The sequence below is a fragment of the Sus scrofa genome, chromosome 3 (genome assembly GCF_000003025.6).
Source record: "Sus scrofa isolate TJ Tabasco breed Duroc chromosome 3, Sscrofa11.1, whole genome shotgun sequence".
Classification (NCBI taxonomy): Eukaryota; Metazoa; Chordata; class Mammalia; order Artiodactyla; family Suidae; genus Sus; species Sus scrofa.
In genome coordinates this window covers 132,411,074-132,433,694 of record NC_010445.4, presented here as the reverse complement: position 1 = coordinate 132,433,694, position 22,621 = coordinate 132,411,074, and the positions used below count along the sequence as shown (strand labels likewise).

The 22,621-nt window shown below is 58.2% G+C and overlaps 1 protein-coding gene across 2 annotated transcripts; it reads right to left on the bottom strand.

Annotated features, from left to right (window-relative positions):
* Positions 2,013–9,587, bottom strand: TMEM18 (transmembrane protein 18). 2 transcript variants are annotated; one of them, XM_003125401.5, is made up of 5 exons: positions 7,164–9,587; positions 6,187–6,307; positions 5,438–5,492; positions 4,319–4,412; positions 2,013–4,237 (listed from the first exon to the last, which is right to left on the bottom strand). In XM_003125401.5, the coding sequence occupies exons 1-5, from the start codon at positions 7,218–7,220 to the stop codon at positions 4,154–4,156; spliced, it is 411 nt and encodes a 136-aa protein (XP_003125449.1). In that variant the 5' UTR covers positions 7,221–9,587; the 3' UTR covers positions 2,013–4,153. The 2 variants fall into 2 exon arrangements, with proteins under 2 accessions (XP_003125449.1, XP_013851832.1); XM_013996378.2 differs by lacking the exon at positions 7,164–9,587 and adding an exon at positions 6,926–6,977.

Sequence of the window (22,621 nt, the reverse complement as noted above, 5' to 3'; positions counted from 1 at the left end):
TCGGAGAAGCCGGTGCTCTCAGGGCACCTGATGCAGCTGGTGTAGCAAAGGAAACAAACCCCAAACATCAGCCACAGCTCTGGGAGCAAAGACGCGGAACGGCAAAGACGACCGCAGGTCTGTGACCAGTGGGAACCAACTGCGCTCACCCGGCGGCCGCCCTCTGCCCTCCCTCGTGCCACCGCAGCGCCCCTGTCAGCTGGCGGTGAAGGTGACAGCCCAGACCCTCCTGGGCTTGATAGTAACTACATAAAACACAAGAATTTTTTAAAGTTCTAAACGCTTCACCAAGGTCAAAATCAACCTGCGAACTGGACCAGTGTGCCTCACGTGCGTTATTGATCTTGATATATTGAGTTAGAAATATACTTTAGACGCAGTATTACAATAAAAAAGAATAGGAGTTCCCGTCGTGGCGCAGTGGTTAACGAATCCGACTAGGAACCATGAGGTTGCGGGTTCGATCCCTGCCCTTGCTCAGTGGGTCAAGGTTCCGGCGTTGCCGTGAGCTGTGGTGTAGGTCACAGACGTGGCTCGGATCCTGCGTTGCTGTGGCTCTGGCGAAGGCTGGAAGCTACAACTCCGATTCGACCCCTAGCCCGGGAACCTCCATATGCCGCAGGAGCGGCCCAAGAAATGGCAAAAAAAAAAAAAAAAAAGACAAAAAAAGAATAAAGTATGTAGATTATTCACAAAAATGCAAAATGCCAATAATCATTTGAAAAACGTTACGCCTCACTGGAAACCAAGGAGATGCAAGTTAAAACAATGAGATGAAAATTTTACTAGTATTAATTCAAAGGGTTTTTTTTTTTTTTAACTTTTTCTTTTTGGCCAACACAGGCAATGGCTCAGTTCCTGGAAGACGGAATGAACCTGGGCCGCAGCGGTGACGGCCCCGAGTCCTAACCACTAGACCCCCAGGGAACTCCCCCTAAAGCATCTTTCCTGCGGCTCTCGACGGATTCAGGGCCCTGATGCCGGCGCCCGCTCTCCCAACACTGATTTACTGTCATCAACTGCCATCAAACGTTCGTGTGTTTTGACTTCATTTCCCTTGTTGGAACTTGTTCCCAGTCGGTAACGGACGGGCGGGGGCCGGCTCCCAAGGGGCGGCTTCCCGTGCGGTTGGTAAGTGTGACCACAGCTCTGCTTGGCCAACATCCCGAATTCGCTCAGGAAACCAGCTTTACACCCGCAGGCCTTGGCTACTCGGCGGTCGTTGAAACGTATGTTCTGTCCTGAAACACAGCCAGGATAAAAGGGCTGGAAAAACACCCACAGAAAGTGACTTTCAGAGAAGAAATGGGCGGCGAGTGGACGTTTGACGATTTCCTTCTGCTGCAGCCGCAGCGAGACTAAGACACAGCAAAGCAGCCCACGGCGGAAGCTCCGGAGAGACCCCGGGAGCCGGGCCGGGGGGCCCTCAGTGCGGCTGTGAGGCCGTGGGTGACTCCGGCCCGGTTCCCCTCCCCCAGGGCGGCCCGGACCTGGCCTGTGGGTGCTGGGATTTCTAGCGGTGCTGGGACTCCTCACAACCTGAAGAAAGAGCCTCAGGAGACACGGGGTGAAATTCAGAGCATCGGGTCCAGGGACCAAAGGCTGCCGGAGACCAGAGACCCTTACCACGCGGCCCCCACAACCGGCAACGGGCCCTGGGCAGCTATGGTGACCGGAGCGCCGTCACGTTTCAGCCCCACACCTCCCTCTGCGGGCTGAGAAGAGCCGGGGGGGCGGGCAGTTGCAGGGACACAGCAAGGCGAGGACAGGAAAGGGGAGAGCGAGCAGTGCCTGTCACCGTGACCTGATCCATGCTTCTTTGACGGGCGGGTACCTGGGCCTGTGCGACATCCTTCTGCTGACACTAAGGAAACGGACCTTCCCAGCTTGGAAAGCCCAGCATTGGACACTGGACCAAGGCAAGCCCACCAGCTCTGGGAGCCCCCGCTTCCATCTGCAGAGTCAAAACCATGTACAGTTGTGGAGAAAAAAAAACACTCCAGGTTCCTGGAGATACTTGAAATAAAATAAGACTTTATTACACAGCAACTGACAAACTGAAGGTCGCAGGTCTGGAACGGGCTAAATGCGCCTTGACCACGCGTGTCTCTCGTCTTCTCGTCCGCAGATGACAGACACAGGCTGCCCTTCCACCCGCCTGGAGGCCCCAAGCCCCAGCAGCACCCCCATGCCCCGAAAGGGCCACAGTCCCCACACTTGAGGTGACCTGAAGTGCTGGGACAGCGACGGCTTGGAGTGTGTCCCAAGCATGAGGACGCCTGGTGTTCGTAAACACTGCCCTTTAAGCCACTGGAGAGAAACCTACTAAAAGTTTTAAAAACAGGTTGTGTTTGTGAAAATAAAACACAACGATTCCCCAAAACTTACACACACCAGTGAACAAAAAGGCCCTACGTCGTGTTTTTCGACGGGACGTCTGACCCCACATCCAGGCCAATGACGATGTCATTACCCGGTCTTCACAGGACAGCTGAGAGCCAGTCACAGTCTCGCGCTGACAGGAGTGGCTCCGGATGGTGGAAATGCCTGCACTCCCTGGGCTCCGAGGGGCCGAGGGCAAGGGCAGGACGTTGCCACGGGCACTTCTGTCCCCTGGCCCCAGGCCGGCGCTGGAGGGGACACTCGACCCCGCCCGCAGCCCCTGCCGCTGTGGGCTCCCGGGAGCTGCTCAGATGCAGGCGACTCTTCTGAAGCCAGGACACCAAGGAACACCCTGAACTGGTCACTTTCAGCAACGCACCCTCAGGATGTCATCAGGTGCAAGACATCTAAAACTGGATTTCACGTGACATGCTGTTGCTGAGTCAATTTTTTCAATGTTCAGTACAGACGTTCACATCAAGAAAGGATGTGAGGTTAAAAGCTCCAAGAGATTGATCTAGGAAGTTCTATCGACTCGGTTCTAAAACCAACGTCAAAATTAAGGAAATAATTTCTCTGCTAAGAGTTTACAGCTGTCTTTACGTCTGGATTTCAAGATTTAATCCCATCATCCAGCAGTGTTACCCTCTGAACCACTAAATATAATGCTTTCACGTGACCAATTTTTTTTCTTTTGAAATTTGAAAAATATACTTCATTTAAGGGAAAACATCTTCTTAAAATTAAGACAACTATTCATAAACTACTTCCTCTCTTTTTTTCAGGCCACCCCATGGCACATGGCTTTCCTGGGCCAGGATCAGAGCCACGTCCCAGCGTGACCTACACTGCAGCTGCAGCCCTGTCAGAGCCTTAACCCACTGCACCCGGCCAGGGATCAAACCCGCGCCCAGCGCTGCAGAGATGCCGCTGATCCCTTTGAGTCACAGCAGGAAGGCTCGCAAGCTATTTTTTCAAACCCCATCAGGAGCCAACCGCCTCCTCTTTCTCAAACGCTGAGTTTAGACATGCGGCCCCCACCCTCCAGCTGCAGGTCTAGTCCGCAGCGCGGCCGTGACACCGAATCAGCGCACCTGCTCCAACAGAAGAGGCGGTGGCATGTCCCCGAGCAGAATGTAAGAGGCAGGAACCAAGGGACAGAACCCGTCTCGGTATTTGCCATAAAACCTCTTAGTTGAACCAGGCAGCTGCTGACTGTTTTAATGGCGACGTTCCTTCCTGAAGCACAACTCAAGGGGCTCGCGCGGCTGCCGCCTCTGAAGATCCCGACTCCGGCCTCCGCCGGCGCCGTGACGCCTCCAACTGCACAGAGGCCAGGCGGCCCCTCCTGCCCTGTCCAGCGGCAGCCCTGCCTGGAGAGGCCGTCGCCACGAAGGCCAGACCAGGGTGATGGCAGTGACAGGGGTGACAGGGGTGACCGTGACAGGGGGCTGACGGGGAGCATGGGGGTGACAGGGGTGATGGGGGAGTGATAGAGGTGACAGGGGGCTGACGGGGAGGGTGGGGGTGACAGGGGCCAATGGGGGTGCCCACGCGTGGATGGCGCTGTCCACCCCTCAACCCTCCCACATGGACAGACAGGGTGTCCCGAGCTCAGGCTTGACTGCAGGGGCTCCGTTTACAGTTTAACTAGGGAGACTCAGACCTTCTGGGTGGACCCAGGCCGGGCGAGCGCCCTTCAAAGCCAGCCCAAGCGTCTCGGGACGCGGGGCGGGTCTGGATGCCCAGGCGCCAGCCGGGGGCAGAGCCGTCACTGCTGCTTCGGCCGCCCCCGGCGCTGCTGTAAGGTCCTCAGGTCGCTCATCACCGCCAGCGTCTTGCGCACCCACAGGATCTAGAAAGAGCCGCGCGGGGAGGCGCTCAGAGCCGGGACCAGGCCGTGGCAGCAGGAGGGAGCTGGGGCAGGTGCACGTACCACGATGGCCAGGGCGTTGAGCAGCAGCGGTGCCGAGAAGACCAGGGACACGAACATCCCCCTCGAGTCGAAATACTGGTACTTTGAGAAGGACCTGCGCGCAGAAGGGTCTGGCGGTTACCTGGCGCAGCCCAGCGGCCCTTGCGACGGCCCCTGCTCACGGCGTCGCCCCTCAGCGAGGCGGGTCCTCCCACCAGGACCCAGGCCCGAGGCCACAGGCACCTGGGGACAGAGGACATGCAGGGACCGGCAGGCACCTCCACACAGGAAGGCGAGGTGGGGGCAGAGACCGCTGCGCGAGCCGGCGGCCTCCTCAACCCTGTAGGGCAGGCTCTGCAGGCCTTCCTGGGAAGCAGGACAGGGTGGGTGGCCGCCTCTGCGAGCTCAGGCCCCCGCCCCGGAGCAGGCGGGGGGGACCCGTGTGGCCGGGCGGGGGCAGGACACAGGCCTCACGTCACCAGCCAGTGACCCAGTCGAGGATATGACCTTCTCCCGCTCCGCCAGGGCTCGGGGGTCACAGGGAACAGGCGCTGCCTATCGGGTCCGAGGCAGCCTGGGAGGCTGGGGCTCCGAGGAAATCGTTGGGGGGGAGGGAGGGGTCTGCCTGTGGAGGAGGGAGGGCCCCCGACCCCCCAGTAGGGGCCTGCAGCCGGGGGGCTGAGCGCCGGGGGCCAGAACTCTGCTCCGTGACCCCTGGGGTCAGACGCTCCTTGGGAGGCAGTCAGGAGACCTGGGGGGGGGTGCTCCCCTCACTGATGGTTTCAAAGCCCCCCTCCGCCGTCCCCAAGGACCCCTGCCTGACTGCGGGGTCTCTGCCCTAAGAGGCCAGGAGAAGCAGCTGCCCCCACAGAGCAGGCAGCTGGGGACAGTTTGCAGGGGGTGGGGTGGGGAGGGCGGACGTTTCGTGGGGACGGGACACGGGACACGGAGTGGGTCACCCCGGCAGAGGCTGCAGCAGGAAGGACACAGAGGCGAGGAGGGAGCGGCCAGGGAGACAGGCGTGCGCTGGTGTCCTGGACAGCGAGGACGTGTCGGGGGCGCCGGAGAAGATGGGGTGCTGAGCTCCCCGCCGGGAAGGAGCCTGGGGTGCGGGCGGGCGGGCGGGGCGCTGGTTCTCACCTCCAGTTCATGGCCGCAACCTCATTGATGTACTCGGCGCAGTAGACCAGCGTCACTGAGAGGAAAGAAGCGACAGCTACAGCACAGAGGGATCTGCTGAGACCTGTTCCTGTTGTCGCTGACAGAAGGCAGCCACTCGAAGGGAAACCCAGGCGAACACGGAGTCTGATGGTCAGTCCGCTGGGCACACCCTCGGCAGGAGCTTCCGGCCAGACACCAGAGCAGGCCGGCCTGCCCCACCTGGTCACAGGTCAGCTGGCAAGGCCAGTGGTGGGACCCGAGGGCCCTGGGGCAAGGGCTGGGGTCCCCTGCCTGGCCCCTCAGACTTGCGCTGGTGGCAAAGACGGGGGCGGGGGGGGGGGGGATCTGGCCTGAGGATAACAGGAGCAGCAGGAACAGCCCAGCCCCTGGGTGGCCCTCCCTGGTGGTACGGGCTGGGGTGGGGACCAGGGCAGGAGGCCAAGAGCTGCACAGGGACCGGAGGTGGTGGACGACTGCCACCTGCAGCCTCCACTCCTTCTCCGTGGGGATGCCACACAACTCTGCTCCTTCTCATTATCTTTAAAACTGACTTGGGCACCACGTCATTTTATGCCCAGAACTTTGCTTCCTGGTTGGCACTTCCCGCCAGGACAGGCACAGCTGGAAGCCTTACAAATGTATTCACACAGCAGGAGGCTACGAGAGAATAGGCACACTGTCTATCACACAGCAACCTGAGCCACAGAATCGCTGCTGGTCCTACTCACCCAGACACAGGAAGTGCCCGACCTGTAGCTTATACCTCCGGGATGAGAAGCAGGTGAGCAGCAGGCAGAGTACGTGGAAGATGACCAGCCCGACCAGCCACGGCTCCGTCCAGTCTGTCTGCTGCAGGACACACGTCAGAAACTCGTCAGAGCCACTCACACCGAGGCCAGGCTTCACACACATCTCCTGAGCATGACCCCAAGGCCTGCCAGGCCACCCGGAACACAGGGAACATGGGGAGGGGGGACAGGAACCCTCACTGCACTGTCCAAGGACTGTCCCTGGCAGTGTCTGGCTGACCGTCCACAGAGAGGACTGCAGGCTTGCTTCACTGTTTGTTAAACAAAACCTCATTTCGAGCTGGGAGAACCTAAGGGCCACCCTCCTGGGGGAGAGGAGGAAGGTGAGGCCTGGCTCAGGGCTGCACTCGGTCCCCCCATCGTTAAAGCCGCATTTCCAGCAGCTCAGACTTGTACTCGAGGCCGTGGAAAAGCTGGGCTACCCTAACTTGCAAGTTGTGTTCTTCTTGGGTTTTTTTCCCTACGGACCCAGCCCTCTGAATACTGCTGCGACCTCAAATCTGTTCATCCCTCTAAGTGGGCTTGTCCGCACCCCCAAACTCAGACACCCCCCCGAAGCTCAGATCACGGGGGCTGGGGGGAACAGCCCATACCCAGTCATTTGCCCACAGCCAGTCCGCCCCACGCGAACCTCCCACCCACGCCCAGGACGGCCCACCTCCCACTGCTCCATCCCTGCCCCCAGGATCGCTGCGGGAAGACCCCAGGCCCCGCCCACCGCTCAGGCCGCCCCGCCCCCTCTGAGCCCAGGCCCCGCCCCTGCCAGGACCCCCGCGCCCAGGCCCCGCCCCCACACGCCCTTTCAGGCGCCGCCAGCGTTCCGAGCGGAGGCTGGGACGTTCCGATCGGCCCAGCCGCCAGCGGTCGAACAGCCAGCAAAGCGGGCAGCGAGTTACCATGATCACGGCGGGGATGCTGACGGGGAACGAGCTCACTGAGAATGCGGACGGCATCGTCCCCAGAAAGGCCCAGCCTCACCAAGAGCTTTTCGTCTTCCCCGCCCCGCCCGGATAGGACGAGGAAGACCGCTGGCATCCTCTCGCGACAGCTCCACTTGTCGCGAGGTCTGCTGTATCCGGAAGCGGGGGGGCGGTGGCACGCTGCTGTCTCGCGATATCTCTAGTGCTTGGTGCCTGCTCGAAATCTCGCGGCATTTCGTGGCGTTAGAAAAACTGAAAAAAGTAGGCTCCGGGCATTTCCCATCTTGGCACAGTGAAAACGAATACGACGGGAGAACGTGAGGTTGCGAAACCTGGGTGAAGGCTCTGGCCTTGCTGTGAGCTGTGGTGTAGGTCGCAGATACGCTGGGGTCTGGCGTGGCTGTGGTGTAGGCCGGCGGCTGTAGCTCCGGTTGGACCCTTCGACCCCCAGCCTGGGGACCGCCATGTGCCTCGGGTGCGGCTCTAGAAAGCAAAAAAGCAGGCTCCAGGGTTGTCTTGCCGCCTGGCGGGGGGCGAGGGCGCCTCCAGTTCGCCTTTCCACAGATAACACGTAGGACTGGGGCTAGTGGGCACCCCTGCCTCCTCCCGCTCCTCCCTTCGCTGGCCGCTCCTACGACTGTGGGGCGGGGCATCGCTTCGGAGACTGGGGGACACGGGGCGCAGTGGCCTGGACTCCGGAGAGCAGAGGCCGGACAGGCCTGCACCCTTAGGAACCCAAGGAGGCAGTGAGCTGGATCCTCGGGAACACTGGGACCAGTGACCCGCAGGCTGGAGGATGGAGTCGGACCGCGCGGACAGTGTTCTGGCTTCTAAGTGGGTGCTGGTTGCCTCTAGCTCACCGTACCTTAAACATAGTTATTTTACCAGCAAAAGGGCTTTATTCAGGAGTAGAAAGGAATGGCAATTTGGGACGTACAGTTTGACGAGAGTATAACCACGTGGGGCAAACAGAGGAAGTGAGAAGGGCTGCTTCCAAGAAGGTCCATGGGAGGAAAGCGAGAGTGGTGGGGAGGGTTCCAATTGGCTGGATGACGGTGGCTTCTCATTGGCTGAGCAGCAGTGGTCTCCCCTTGGCTGAGCTGTTGCCACCGCGGAATCTTCCCTCCCTGGCTGGTCTGCGGAGGGGCTGAGAGGTACTTCCCTGAGGGCTCCAGCTTCCGCCTCCAGCCTCCATCTTTTTTCCCTTTTTAGGGCAGTGCCTGCTGCGCATGGCAATTCCCAGGCTAGCGGGCCTACACCACAGCCACAGCAACGTGGGACCCCAGCCGCCTCTGTGACCTACACCACGCTCATGACTCGGCAATGCCGGATCTTTAACCCACTGAGCGGTGCCAGGGTTTGAACCCGAGTCCTCATGGATACTAATCAGTTGGTTAGCCCCTGAGCCAGGGCAGGAACTCCTCCAGCCTCCGTCTTAAATGAGGTTCCTATTCCTAATTGTCACACTAATTGGGGAGTCCTGAATCCTCTGTCAATTAAAAACGCTTTGAAATGGAATCAGCACATGGCATGTCTCCCATGCAGACTGACGGGAGCTCCAAGCGAGCCCCTGGTCTCTGGGTGGAGCTGGAGGAAGGTTGCGGGAAAGGACTGCAGCCCCTTGACAGTTTGAGGGTACTTGGCACCTGCAACGTGGCGGGAGGGAGGGAGAAGGTGAGCCTCCCTGAATGGCAGGATCAAGCCAGAACTGAACCCGCATGCGTGAGAGCCGCACCAGGGTTTCTTTTCCTTGCTGCAGGGGAGTTTTCCTGAGGCTCCACACCAGTGAGTCTGCAGGTCCACCGGTCTGGCTTCCGTGGCGGAGGTCTCTCCAGCGCCCTTCACCCGTACCCCTGGGCCACGGCTCCCCGGACAAGCGGGCTCTGTCGGGCGGGACCTTGCTCTCCCACAAGCGGGCTTCACACCACAGACACAGCCAGCTTTCAAAACCTGAATTAGGTGAAGCTGTTTACAGCAAATGGTTTTCGTATAGTCATCGTTCCTGAATCGAGTTTTTAGTTTACATCACCTTAGTTAGAGAAATACTTTTTTCTGAGCATAATGGAGTAGCCATATCTGTTATTTTTGATTCTTTCCCCCCATAGATTGCCTTTTAAAAAGTACAGTGATTTAAAAATGTGCTTGTGGCGTTGCCACTGCGGTGCAGGGATTGGCGGCAGCATCTCTGGAGCACTGGGACACAGGTTCGATCCCTGGCCCAGCACAGTGGGTTGGGGATCCAGCGCTGTTGCAGCTGTGGCTTAGGTCACAACTATGGATCAGAGCTGATCCCTGGCTTGTGAGCTCTGGGGCCGGGGCAGAGAGCAGCCAAAAAAAGAAATAAATGACATTAAGAAAATGTACTTGTAAGTCCATAATTACGGATAATAAAAGTTTTGTAAAGTCAACAAATTAGTATCTCGTCTTCACTCTATAGTTTCAGTACTCTCTTAGTGTCTCCTGACCTCGGTACACTCTTATGATTTGTTTTCTATCTTGGGCACAGGAGACAGGTATACTTACTAATTTTTCTCAAACACGACATTTTGTGCATTGCCTGGACACATACATTTTTTAAATGAAGTTTTAGGGTTTAAGTCGTGTGTCTCGATTGTGGCTTCAGGGTCCTCCAGGCAGAGGGCTTCTTTGTGGGTCAGGGAGGTGCTTCCACCGTGGTGGTTTGCTGACCTGGGCTCAGTCAGGTGGGTTTTGGCCTCCACAGGTGGCACTGACGTGGGTCCCACTAAGGCAGAGGCTGGGGCGGACGCCATCAGAGCAGACGCCCAATGAGGACGAAGACATTTGCTTTGCCCTTTGCAAGGCAGCTCCAGCTGGTAAGGGGGGTTTCCGGCCCAGCAGGTGGTGTGGGAAGGGCCAAGGAGTGAGGCCTGGCAGCCACAGACTGACCAGCAGCAGGGAGTGGCACCTCCCAATGCGGGCACCTCCAGACCAAGTGGGGGTGGGGGAGTCTCAGGGCGGCTTCCTGGAACCTAACCTGCCTCGCAGCCAGCACCGCCTTGTGTCCTGGGCGGACTGACCACACCAGGCTGGGGGCCACACAGCAGAGAGCAAAACCACTCTGAAAGAGGAGGGCAGGGTCCCTCCTGCCCCTTGCAGCTGCCCATTCTGTTGTCACCTGTGCCCTCGTCTTCTCTCCCATCAGGGCACCCAGGTCAGGGCCCACCGTCCTCCAGTAGAGACTCGTCCTAACCTGATCACGTCTGCAAAGACCCCAGGGTTAGGGCACACCGACCCACAGCTGCGGGGTAACGGGCGCTGCCGGAACCAGGGCTGCTGCTCGGGGAGTGTGCCCGGCTTCTGACCGCGGCGGGTGGGAGACAGGAGACCTCGGTGGGCAGTGGGCTGTAGGGCTGAGGGGCCCCATCTCAGGGAGGAAGTGACAGGGCCCCCTGCCCAGGACCTAACCCCTGTGCTGCCGGCCTCGGCCCTCGAAAACCGTGCTCAGGAGACAAGTGTTGGTAGAAACGGAGGCAGTTGCTCTGGTCAGAAGCCGACACTCTGGGGAGGAGGCGGGCTCAGGGTCCCCAAACCAACCAGGAAGATTCTGCCGTGGAAGTTTTCAAGGGCGACGGGAGGTGACGTCCGTTAATCGTGGAGCCAGGAGGGCAGCGTCCCCCACGGGCGGCCGGCTTGTTCCCTCTCCTGAGCTTCCTGAGATGCTGTCCTGTCCCACAGCTTGTTCGCCTTTCGAGACTCTGCCCAAGGGGAGCTGTGGGAAAGGTCCGGTCCTCTGTGCCTCACTTACTCTGCATTCGTGCTTCTCTCATCTAGAAGAGAACCGATCGTTCAGCAAAAGGCGCCGTGTGACCCGGAGACTTGCCGGGTGTCCTAAGGCCAGAGCTGAGCAGGGCCTGGGGGCGCCTGGCTTCAGGGTGGTGGCCAGACAGGAGGGCCTGCTGCAGAGAGCTCCTTCCTGCCCAAAGCTCCTGACCCCTGCATCATCTCAAGATTCTTCCTTCTGGGACCTTCTCTCAACTGGCTTCAGTCCAGCCTCGCAGGCCACGGCCTTCCTCTCTGACGTGATGAGGACAGAGCTGACCATTGCAGAAGCAGAAACCCCTACACACTCTGTGGGATGGGTGTTTGTGGTGAGGAAACAGACTCGGGGGAGCAGGGTACACTGCCAGAGAGACAGCCAGGAGGGAGTCAGGGCCCGGGTTGGACGCGGCCACCTCCAGAGCCTGGTACCTCCTGGCTCTCCCTGCAGGTGCAGCCCCACCAGCCTCCTCTCAAATGGTTCTCCTCTAACTAGAAAAAGCGCATCTTGGAGTTGCTGTCGTGGCTCAGTGGGTTAGGAACCCAACGTAGTCTCCATGACGATGGGGTTTGATCCCTGGCCTGGCTCAGTGGGTTAAGGATCCGGCGTTGCCGTGAGCTGTGGTGTAGGTTGCAGACGTGGCTCGGATCCCGAGTTGCTGTGGCTGTTGTGTAGGCCGGCAGCTACGGCTCCAATTAGACCCCTAGCCTGGGAACCTCCATATGCCGTGGGTGCGGCCCTAGAAAAGGTGAAAAGACAAAAAAATTAAAACAAATAAAATAAAATAAAATAAAATAAAATACGACCGTTCACCATGTTAAGAATGACAGACTTTTATGTAACAAATAGGAAGCTGGTTGACTTTGAAGCCCCGTGCATGGTAAGTGTGTCGCTGTAGCAGGATTTCCATAAACTCCTTGTATCACCATCTTCTTGGTGTTTTTATTAAAAAGGCGACACCTACGTCCCTGGATCTCCTCGCTCCTGCTAAGAGGGTCTCATCCCGCCCAGGCGCCTTCGCTGGAGTCGCCTCCCGGGGCCGCGTGGAGACGTGGACACCAGGCCTCAGGGTTCCGGAGGCTGACGCCTGGGGTCAAGGCGCCGGCGGGCCCGGAGGCCTCCTCCTGGGCCTCAGGCCGCTTCTTCACCTGTGCCCTCAGTGGTGACGGGCCAGGGAGTCCTGGGGTCCCTTCTGTGAGGTCCCGACCCCCATCACGAGGCTCCATCCTGTGACCCATCACCTTCCAGAGCGCCTCCCAGCGCCATCCCCGGGGAGGCTTTGATCCGTGGGCTTGAGGGAACAGACACTGAGTCTCAGGCAGAACGTGAGCTCCACTGACGTTATCCAGCCCTCGCACGCACGCTCTCTACTGAAGTATTTGTTTTTCTCAAAGTGTTGTGAGTCTGGGAGTTCCCATGTGGCTTAGTGGTAATAAACTTGACTAGCATCCATGAGGACACGGGTTTGATCCCTGGCCTCTCTCAGTGGGTTAAGGATCTGGTGTTGCCGGGAGCTGTGGTATAGGTCGCAGACGTGGCTCAGATCCCGAGTTACTGTGGCTGTGGTGTAGACCAGCGGCTACAGCTCCAATTTGACCCCTAGCCTGGGAACCTCCATATGCTGTGAGTGCGCCCTAAAAAGCAAAAAAAAAAAAAAAAAAAAAAAAAAATAGGTGAGTGAGCTTGAATGCTTCTGGCCGTGAAAGAAAACCAAACTCGTGTTTTTAAAGCAGTTCCTACAGGCCTTAGCAGCATGACAGGCAGCAGAACCAAAAGCAGGGGCGCTCGGTCCTGACACGTGGTCTGTGCTGGGCAGGGAGGAGGTGGCCGCAGAGCACGGTGGGAAAGGGGTCGTATTGGTTGGTACCTGACAGTAAATGTACTGCGAGAGCTTAGGGTATTAGAGAAGAGACAGACTTTTCCTGAGGAGAAGCATTTTCTCCTTGAAACTGGAATTCAGGAGTTCCCACCCCGGCTCAGTGGTTAACAAACCTGACTGTGATCCGTGAGGACGCAGGTTTGATCCCTGGCCTCGCTCAGTAGGTTAAGGATCCGGCATTGCTATGGCTGTGGTGTAGGCTGGCAGCTGTAGCTCCAGTGCGATCTAGAAAATTCCATATGCCGCGGGTGCGGCCCTAAAAAGAGAAAAGACAAAAAACCAACCAAACAAAAAACGGCAATTCAAAGGCAACGCAAGTGTGTGTGTGTGTGTGTGTGTGTGTGTGTCTCCACAGGTGCCCACGGGAGCCCTGTGTCCCCTCTCCTCCAGGGAGACTCTAGGCACGGCCGGTCCTGCTCGCCCCAGACACAGTCTTCGTCTCACAGATTCCGCGGGGCGGGCGGCCTCTGAGCCCCACAGGAATAATCTGTGGATTTGCGATGACCCGTCATGGTTTATGGAGCACATTTCTGGAAGCCACCTCAGGGGAGGGGGGCTTCTGGGCCTCGAGGCTCCCCTCCCTCACGGAGGCTGCGAAGCGGGAGTTTGGGCCGCCGACCCGACGGCTTCCTTGCTCCGGGGGGCTTTCTGTGCCTGGAGCCGGCAAGGACGGGCCGGCCCGTGGGCCGGGACCCTGGCTCCACCTGGTGGGTTTTGGACCCCGTGTCCTCGGAACGGTGGGGGTTGATGTCAGCCTGGTCCCCAGAGCCTCTCTCGGCGCCGGAGGCGAAGCTCCGGGCGTCTGCACAGCCGCGAGCGTGCGGGGAAGACGGAGCTGACCCGGCGCCCGGCGTCGCGGGCCAGGCCGGGTCCACGCAGGGACATTTGATCCTGCAATGATTAACCCCCGTGCCTTCCCCTTGAAACCAGCCCAGGGGCCTGAGACACCACAGTTTCTCCCCGGGGACGTCTCTCCGAGCTCAGCAGGACTGGGGACGATGGTGACGGAACAGCCCTTCGTGTTGATGAAAAGGGCCTGAGGTCAGCGCACTTGCAGACCCTCCGCACAACAGACCCGAGGTCACCGCGCCCTGCGGGGGGGCGGGTTCCTCGGAGGCCGGCCTGCACCTGGCTGCGGGCTGGCGCCACCTCGGGGGCGCAGGGTGCCAGGGTCCTAAGCAGCACGGGCACAGGAAGCTCAGCCAGGTGGGGCACAAAGATCCCGGCACACGGGTACACATGCATGACTGCATGTGTGTGCCTTGCGCTGTGAGACTGTGTATCTGCACGTGCATGTGCAGGTATGTGGGCCTGCATGTGTGTGTTTCTGCATACGCGTGCATTGTGCCTGCATGTGTGCGTACCATATACACGTGTGTGCACAGGCATGTGTGTCCCTGTCCACGCCTGCGCCTGCCGGGAGCTTGCATGTGCATGAATGGCAGTGAATGCATGAATGCATGAGTGGCAGCGTGAGGTGGTGGGTCTGATCGGGGCGCTCAGCCGCCCAGCAAAGGCAACCTATTGTCAAGCCCTAAACCTGGAGAAGCCCGCTCTCATCCCCACCTCCAGCCTCTGGAGCCTCCTGCGAAGTGAAGGCGCCCTGCCACCCGCAGGGTGAGGAAGCCACGGCAAAGGCCTCCCTGGCACCTGGCACGGGGACACGGTGACAGCGTCAGGCCCTGGCTGTTCTCTCCCAAACGTAAGCCGTCTGCCAGCAGGAAGGTTGCCAACTTCCGTCTGCGTTTCCATAGAAGAAACAGAATGTTCTGAACACAGAAGTGGTTGAGAGGACGGCGCCTTTGAGGGCTCATGACGCGGCAGCAGGATGCGGGCTCCTGCGTCACTGAGCCGGAGTGGCTCTCCTTCGGCAGACGGTGCAGATTTAGGGGGTGTTGGCTCTGAGGGGCCCTTAGCTGTGCAACGGTGTTCATGGGGTGCTGTCAGTCAGCCCACAGATGCCCCCAGCAAGCCCCGCGCCCTGGCCTCCGTGGATGAATAGTCCAGATTTAGTCTGACACACGTCAAGCGATGCTTTAAAGAAATGCCTCTGGGCTGCAGTTCAGGGTGAAGCTTTGGGAGAGCAGCCCCCTGGCAGGAAGCAGAGTGTCCGCACAGTCCAGCGGGGGGAGTCACAGCGGACTCACGGCGGGAGCGAGCAGGACCTCCGGCAAACGAGGCTGCCAGGCGCCAGGTCAAATGTGCTTAAGACGGGGGTCCGTAAGGCAGGTCGGGTCCTTGAGTTCAGCACGGGGTCTTCGCCAGCTGCTGTGTCAGCGACACTCACAAACGTGAGAGACATTTTGTCCACCTGGACTCGCAAAATTCCCTTTCCCTTATGCACTGAAAATCGAGAGTTTCATTTACCTCCAAGTGTTTCCATCGCAGAGGACGGCTTGGCTCGGCTCGGGCATCGCATTGAATAAAGGGATGCGTGCCTGGACTACGGTGCTTTAGTAAGGCCTCCGTGCGCGTAGGAGGCGTTAAGCAGCAAGAGGTAAATGCACAAGCCCACCCCCGCCCCCTGGATCAGAGCCGCGGCGCCCTCGCTTCTCACCACGAGGGACGGTCAGCAAGAGGCGGGCCTTGCTGGGCAGGACGGTGACGGCCAGCTGGAGAATCGCGTGACGCAGACGGCTTGCTGAGGAGGCCGCTGCCTCTTTCTGCCATGTGGTCAGGCCAGGCTGTCCCGCCGAGGGGTCATGGGGGCGGGACGAGCCACAGAGATGAAGGATGAAGAAGCGGGAGCCCAGGCTGGGGGCGCTCCGGCCAGGACAGGGTCTGAGGGTGGCCAGGCCCTGCAGGACACCCACTGGGACTCGGGGAGTAGCAGGCGGGCCGCCGTGACGACCCGGGGCTATGAGGCCGAGGGAGACCCCTGGGCGGAGGGTGGAATGGAGTTTTAACTAAAGAACAACTCCAACCCCCCCTTGGCTAAGAAGGCAGCTGCAAGCCTTTCCAGCTATACTCGTCACTATACCACCCTTCTTGTAATAATGTAACCACTGTGTGCCCTCTGTCCAAGCCAGCAGCCCTGCTCATCAGGTACCCAACATTGCTTATCAGTTCCACTTCTGTAACCTTGCTGGCTCAGTTTCTTAGGGAGGAACACTGTCTGCTTGGGGATGGCGGGGAGGTCCGGGATGCTTACATGGGAAAATCAAGACCTTGCAGTGTATAAAGGTTACTGAGAACAAAGACCCGGTGCTCAGACTCTGGTGGTGACTCCTCTGAGCCCACACCGGTGCTGAATAAACCTTGCTTTTCCATATCTCCAAGTGCTGTTTGTCTCCTTCCACTGCCACAGTTTTTGCGGTTTCCGCAACAGGGGGAGTGTTTCAAAGATGCGGGGGGTGGGGAGGGAAGCCCCTGTGGACACACGTGACAGGAGGCTGAGGGAGCCCCTGCTGATGGCCTGACGTGGACACGAGAGAAACCGGGTCCCGGTGGTTCTAAGGGCCTGGCCTGAGCTCCCAGCATGGGCAGCTGGCGCCTGCAGAGATGGGGGGAGCGGGAGAGGCCGGTTCCCGAAAGCAGGTCTGGAAGGCGATTCGACAGCCAGTCTGAGAGAGGATGTCGGCGATGCTGGGCAAGCGAGGCTGAGGCCCAGGGAGACGCCGGGGACTGGTGGACCCGGAAGCCTCACTGACCGGAGGCCCTCCTGGTTCTGACACCCTCTTAGTGTCGCAAGATGTCACCACTGGGGGACACTGGGGGAGGGCGCTCACAACAGCAAATGAATTTACAGTGATCTCAAAATGAAACTTGAATTTAAAAAATGGAAAAAGTCTCCAAGGGGCTGGGGGTTCCCTGTCCTAGAGAATGACAGTGGCCCAACAGTAAACGGCTTCTGAGTCTCAGGCACCCGATGCTGAGAAGCGGGGAAACCGGCAAAAGAGCAACAGAGGGCCCGTGAGCACAGGGAGCCTGGGGACAGCGAGACCTGAAGAGGGCTCCTGACCTGGTACGGGCCCTGGCACAGAGGAGGAAGGCTCGCTGGCCGGAGGGGAGCCGCCCGGCCTGTGGGAGCAGGGTGGGGTGGGGGGCACGGAAACGACCAGCACTGATTCTCTTCTAAATGGTGGCGGAACCTGCGTGAAACTGACCCTCTCCAGCATGCCCAGGTCTGAGTTCAGCGATGCCAAGACACTTGGGCTGCTGTGTGACCAGCAGCGCCATCCAGCCCCCAGCCGCCTGCATCATCTGGGCTGAGCCTCGCACCCCTGACACATGAAACCCCCGCCCCCGAGCTCTGTGACTTGCCAGCTCTGGGGACCGGTCTGGGGGGCACTGGCTGCCCCTCCGTTTATCTCCCACTCGGGCACTTCTGACGCCAGCTGCCTGGGTCTCCACGCAGGCGCCCTGGTGATAACTGCCTGGAGCGGGTGCAGACCCTGCAGGCTCGGTCCCACCAGACCCCCACTCTAGGCACCGTCTCAGCCCAGGGTCCCTGATCCCCAGAGCTCTGTCCAGGGTGAGGGGCCGATGGGGGCTCCCGTGATGCCCTCAGCTTAGATGGTCTGTGAGAATAGCACCCAGCACCGGGGAACAGGTGCTCGGCATTGCTGAGTTATTGCAAAGCACCCACGACTTCGTGTCGCCCATTTAACGCTGAGCGTTGCCTGCCCAGCATCGCCGGTTTGTGGCGGAGTGCGGGGAGCCGAGAAGATGCAGGGACTCAAAAAAAGGACCTTGCCTGATGGCAGAGAAACCTGAAGGCAGGTTCTTAACCAAGAAAGGGAGCTCACCTGAACGGTACCAGCCGAAGGTGGGCCTCTGATCAGGATGAAAGCCTGCCTGCACGGTACAAGCTGAGGGCAGGCCTCAGGTTGCACCGCTCTCACTTTGATATTGATGGGGAAGAATTGGGGCTTTCCTGGGAAAACAATTTCCATGTTTGCGCTGGAGAGCATGGATTGTTTCTCGGTTGACCTAGTCTTTCCTGCTGTTTTATTTGTTATTCAGTTTTCCTCAGTCTTTCCTGATTATTTACTTATTATTCTTATTGTCCTGTGGTGATTTGTGACTTAACAAAATTACAACAATAGTATAGTAAGAATTTCATCCTGAAGGACGTTTCCCCTGTTTAAATCCAACTTAGTTAAAACATAGTGTTTATCTATTAACTAGTTATATAGTAACTTTAGAGTTAGGATTTTAATGAGGTCCATAGAAGTTAGCCATATCTTATCCAAAAAACCTAGCTGTGAGTTTTGTCTTTGATATTAAAAGCTTTTTAGTGAGAGCTAGTTTAATTAAGTTGGTTTATATTTACTTACACTGTCTCCCTGCCATAACGCTTTGAAGAGAAGCACCAGTCTACAAACAAAGTTTGTAAATGCCAAATTCTTGTATTTTATGGCCTCTTCAAAGCACTCACTAAGTTTAGTTAAGATAGAGGTCTTAAAACAGGATGCATAGCGGCTGTACCATGTACTAGTTAACCAATGTACTTTTAACACTGTAATGTAATCTGTAGTGAAAAACTGTCTATAGAATCAACCACTGTTGCCAATAAAGTTGGAGCAGTCCAGCGCCTGGAAAGAAGGGACAAAGAGGCTGTCTCCGATGCAAAAGCCGACATCTGCCCATCTTCTTCGGGAAAAAGCAGACGCTCCCTGGCCGCCGGAGCTGGCCTTCAGCAGCGGAGGCCCTTGAAAGGACCCGGATGCAGAGCCAGGAGAAGGGGTGCGTGGGGAGAGGCCACGGAAGGTCCACGCACGGGAGCTTCTGTGTCGGCTCAGTTCCAAGGATTCGGGAGCCGTGTGTGGGGACCCAGGGCTGACGGTTAAACACTCGCAGGACAGACGGGGTCCTGCCAACGCTGGCTTTGCCGTTAAACAGGGAGCGTGGGCTCTGAGGCAGGCTCGGTGTCTGACCCGGAGCATCTTCTGGAACCCCGCCTAAGCCAGCAGAGCCTCCTCTTTCTGCCCGTGGTCGGGCCCAACACGCCGCCGAAGGATAAATGAAGCCACCAAAGGCAAGTAGACTAACTGACCTCGTCACAGCCGTGTCCGGGAACGAGCCACAGAATTTGCACAAACGCTTTTCCGCGGCGTGTGAATTACCAGCACTTTTGTTTATAGGAGGAAAGTGTATTTCCCGTCATCTTCCTCTAAGTGCGGCCCCAGCACTGGGTTTTCCGCCGTTGGCAGGAGCTTCAGCATCTGAGGCCCAGGTCCCTCATCTGAAGATGGAAGCGAAGCAGGTGCCTCAGAACGAGGTCATGGAGCCGCGTGAAGTCACACACGCGGCATCTCGTCTTTTCCCTGTGCCCCGGCGCCTCGCCTGGTAAACCCACTACCTCCATGGCTGCGACGCTGCGTTGTCTCTGCATAAATTCTCTTAACACAGGCATCACTATTGCTTCCCAGGCAAGTTACCCCGCTTTTGCTACAAGAAAACATGAACCTGCAATGCGGGGCTGCTGGCAGGAGGGCCCGTCTCTGCCCGGACACGGCTGACTTTAATTTCCACCTTTCTGCAGCTTTTGCCCTTCTGTACCTGTTCGCGAGCTTCTTACATTCAGAAAACTCATTTTATAATGTTACTAAAATTGCATTTTTTTATTGGTGGGGGACCCCCGGGTTACAGAAAATGCACGCAGTTGTAACCAGCTATTACTTAAAACTTGGAAATCTTCGTGACTTAACTTTGCGTGCGAGTGTGGGAGAAAAGGGATTATTCTATTACAACATGTGAAATCGCCCACAGCCCAAGTGAAGACGTAAACTTACTTCCCATTTCGGTGAAGCTGTTGGTGCGTTTATTGCAGGGGAGAGTTTACTCAGGATTTTCTTGCCAAGAACTGAATAATAATTCCGTGTAGACGCTTCATGTCTTGGTAAGTCAGGCATTAACGACTAAGCCTAAGGGAGAAATTTTTTTTTTAATTCCTTTTATCTTTAACAACAATATAAATAAAAAAATTGCTTTCTAATCGTATATGCTTGTGGCAAAAATTGCAAGGAATAGAAGTAAAATGAAACCCCTTTCAAAGTCTTCCTTTTCGTATCCAGCCTCCGCCTGGAGATGGCTAAGCTCCTTCCTGTGGAAAGGCTGAGCATCAGCTTCATTATCTCTTGGATCCAGGAATAAACATATCATTCTTTTTAACGAGGCAACATAACAAACTTAACTGGATTGTATTCTAAATGAGGGCTTTGTTTTTTTTTAAACAGTGAATTTTTTAACCATCACCACAAAAACAACCCCAAGCTAGGTGGAAAGGGACCATATACTCGCTCAGGCTGAAATCTGGTCAAAACAGCATGGAATACACAATGTTTTGTTTTGTTGGTTTCTGTAAATCGAGCTGACCTTTGCCCTGGTGTGACTGGGCCTCTAATTCCGTAGGCTCTGACACCCCATCGCTTTTCCAGAGAAAACCCACAGCTGCCGTCAGGAGTCACTGGTGCCGTCCACACCCGCCTCCGGAAACCGTCCAACTCCACTGCCGACCTTCACGGCCCTGACGGGAGAGAAGCACGTGGGGAGGGAGCCGGCGCTCTGGCCCTGGACTCGGGGCCTGGGACCCAAAGGTGGAGCTCTGCACGCGCCGCGGGGCTGGGTCTCCCAGCGGGCATCCCTCGCACAGTCCCAGGCAGGTGGGCACGGGGTGTGGAGGGGACGGAGTTCCGAGGTTCAAAAGCAGAACAGTGACCCCCAGGGTCTCAGGCTACCCTGTGCTAGTCACACAGCCAGCCCTTGGGACGGGGACAAGTCTGACTCTGTCTTGGATCCGCTCCACAGCCCCAACCCCTGGGCTCTGCCCCCTGCGCCCAGTCCTGCTGGCCCTGCTGCACCTTTTCTCAAAAAGCCTGAAGTCAACAGCAGGGCCCATTCTCGGGGCCTGACCTTTAGGGTACAGCACTTTCCATCCACCTGGAGATGAAGGTCGCAGAGCAGAGAACGGCATCCGTCCTGCTGGAGGTTTACCGGAGCCTCCAGCCCGGCCCACGTGGACAGCGGTCAGGACAGAGGGTCCCGGCACCGAGACGTTGGCAACAAGCAGCCATGCCCTCCCACCTTTCAGCGCAGACCCCCTGGAATCTCCCCCGGGGGGTGGATTTTTGGGACACGAGTCCACCATCTGCTCCGTCTGCCGTCTTTCCGAGCCATCCCTCTTCCCGCCCAAAGCCTCGTCTCTGGATGATGTTGGCTGTCGTCCAGCCGGCAGTGAGAGCTCAGATGCGGCGACACAGCCCAGGGCAGGAAGAACACGGGACAGTGTGAGTCTAGAAGAGACTCTTCAAAGATGTGCCCACATTTCTGATGAAATCCCATGTTTGGTCTCCTTTTCTCTGTCGTGAAGAATCTGTAACAAGAAAACTAGTTCTGGCTCCATTTTTGGGACGATGTGGTGGAAGCTGCCAAGGAGGACGTGCCCACTCATGGAGAGCGTGGCTCTTGGCGGCATAAACTCCCAGGATGACGCCGGGTCCCCATGGGGAGACCTGTGTCCTGTGGCAGCAGGGGACTTGCACCCCTGGACCAGGGTCTGCGATTGGCCTGCTGTCGGGAGCCCCCGGGGCCCTGGAGTGGCCGAGGCCGCACCGCTGTCGGGAGCCCCTGAGCACATAGGCTCCGCCCGAGGCCGCCAAGGCAGAGAGGTCTCTCCTCAGACACCAGCTGGTGTCGGATTGTGTTTCGGGTCCAAGGTCATGAGAACCGTGTCTTTAAATCCCAGATCTGAGGCCGCAGGAGGCCTGCCCGCCTGGGGCCCCTCTTGTGGCCCAGAGGCTCAGCCCCGAGTCCAGGCCCTGCAGCTCCTGGGCTCCTGTGACCTCGGCCCGGCCTCCCTCAACTGCAGTGACAGCAAGGACCCTAGAAATGACCATTGATGACCGGCAGCCCTGCCCACAGAGGGCAGCGGTGTGGGCAGTTCCTGGGTCCCTGGCCCGAGCCGGCCTCCCTCTGATGGGACTCCGCTGTCCCCACCCGGCCTCTGGGAGCCCTCCTCCCGCAGTCCTGGCCTCCCGGGCTTTCGTCCCTTCCACCCAGGCAGGAAGAGCTGTTCTCCCCGCTCTCCCCCGCCAGCTGCTTCACCACGAAGTCCCAGCTGCAGAGACAGAGATGCACACCTATTTTGACAGAAAAACCTTTGGGTGACTTTTCTAACCCAGCTCAGGGGGACCCTCCCGGCCCCTCCCTACGTGTAGCCCTGGAAGGCCAGGCCCAGCCGTGCTGGGCCCGAGGGGTCCAGGCCCTGCCCCTCACACGGTCGGACTGACGTACCCACAAAACTGCCCAGTACCACCTGCAGTTCAGGGCTGTGCGTGCCTGCATCCTGCTGCCATGTGGCATGGCCCGCAATGCCTCAGGTCTGAGCTCTGGGGCTGCTCCGGGCGGGGGGGCGTCAAGGGAAAGGCATCTCCTAAGAGCTGCTGCCTATGAGCCTCCAGATGCAGCCCGAGCCTCCCAGCAGCCCCGTGTCCTCATCAAGCCACGTGGCTCCCGTGCCCGCGAGAGGCCAGCAAGGTCGCCACCACGTTGCTTGGCGTGGCCATGCTGCCTTTGTCACCCTCCTTGAGTATCTGAACTGCACTCTTCCTGACTGGTCCCCTGCATCTCGTCACCGTCCTGCTTGGGGACGTGGGGCCGAGGACACCTCACTGTCCCAAGGTCATCACTAATCACACCTGCCACGTCCCTTTGCCATGTGAGGTGACAGTCGTGGGCCCCAGGGTGAGGAGGGGACATCGCTGGGGTCACCATCCAGCCCCTTGGGCCCTGGTCTCCAGAGCGCATGCTCTCCTCACCTGCGCTGGGGCTGAA

Bases quoted from the DNA above. Each gene is read 5' to 3' on its own strand.
- TMEM18 (XM_003125401.5), bottom strand. From the start codon at position 7,220: ATGCCGTCCGCATTCTCAGTGAGCTCGTTCCCCGTCAGCATCCCCGCC. The intron at 6,308-7,163 runs GTAACTCGCTGC...TGTGTCCTGCAG, and splicing joins GCATCCCCGCCGTGATCATG to CAGACAGACTGGACGGAGCC. The intron at 4,413-5,437 runs GTGAGAACCAGC...TTCTGCGCGCAG, and splicing joins GTTGCGGCCATGAACTGGAG to GTCCTTCTCAAAGTACCAGT.